This window comes from Eimeria mitis, genomic scaffold (assembly GCF_000499745.2).
Source record: "Eimeria mitis Houghton genomic scaffold, Emh_scaff4079, whole genome shotgun sequence".
Lineage (NCBI taxonomy): Eukaryota > Apicomplexa > Conoidasida > Eucoccidiorida > Eimeriidae > Eimeria > Eimeria mitis.
Window position 1 is genome coordinate 1 of NW_013572410.1, and position 344 is coordinate 344.

The window sequence follows — 344 nt, forward strand, 5'->3', positions numbered from 1 at the left end:
ACGATCCGTAGCCAGAGGAATGTTGCACGATCGCTCCACCAGTGCATGCGCTGCAGCAGCAACAGCAGCAGCAGCAGCAGCAGCAGAAAAAGCAGCATATATACCAGAAACAGCAGAAACAGCAACAGCAGCAACAACAACAGCAAACGGAGCAGCAGCAACAGCAGCAGCAGCAGCAAACACAGAACCAACAGCAGCAGCAACAGCAGCAACAGCAGCAACAGCAGCAGCAACAGCAGCAGCAACAGCAGCAGCAGTGATGAGCTGAACAGGTGACCCCTTTCAGGCAGCTACGACGACACTGACATGCAGATTGAGTGTACCTAACAAAAAAAAAAAAAAAA

General features: G+C 51.2%; 1 protein-coding gene across 1 annotated transcript in view; it reads right to left on the reverse strand.

The window, feature by feature from the left end:
* Nucleotides 1-282: 282 nt before the first annotated feature.
* EMH_0072330 (rhoptry neck protein 2, putative) overlaps nt 283-344 on the reverse strand; it is a gene marked incomplete at both ends in the record, with an annotated part of 559 nt that continues 497 nt past the window's right edge. The window contains one exon of the mRNA XM_013499195.1: nt 283-323. Coding sequence (XP_013354649.1) covers nt 283-323 — 41 coding nt within the window. The remainder of the gene's footprint in view (nt 324-344) is intronic.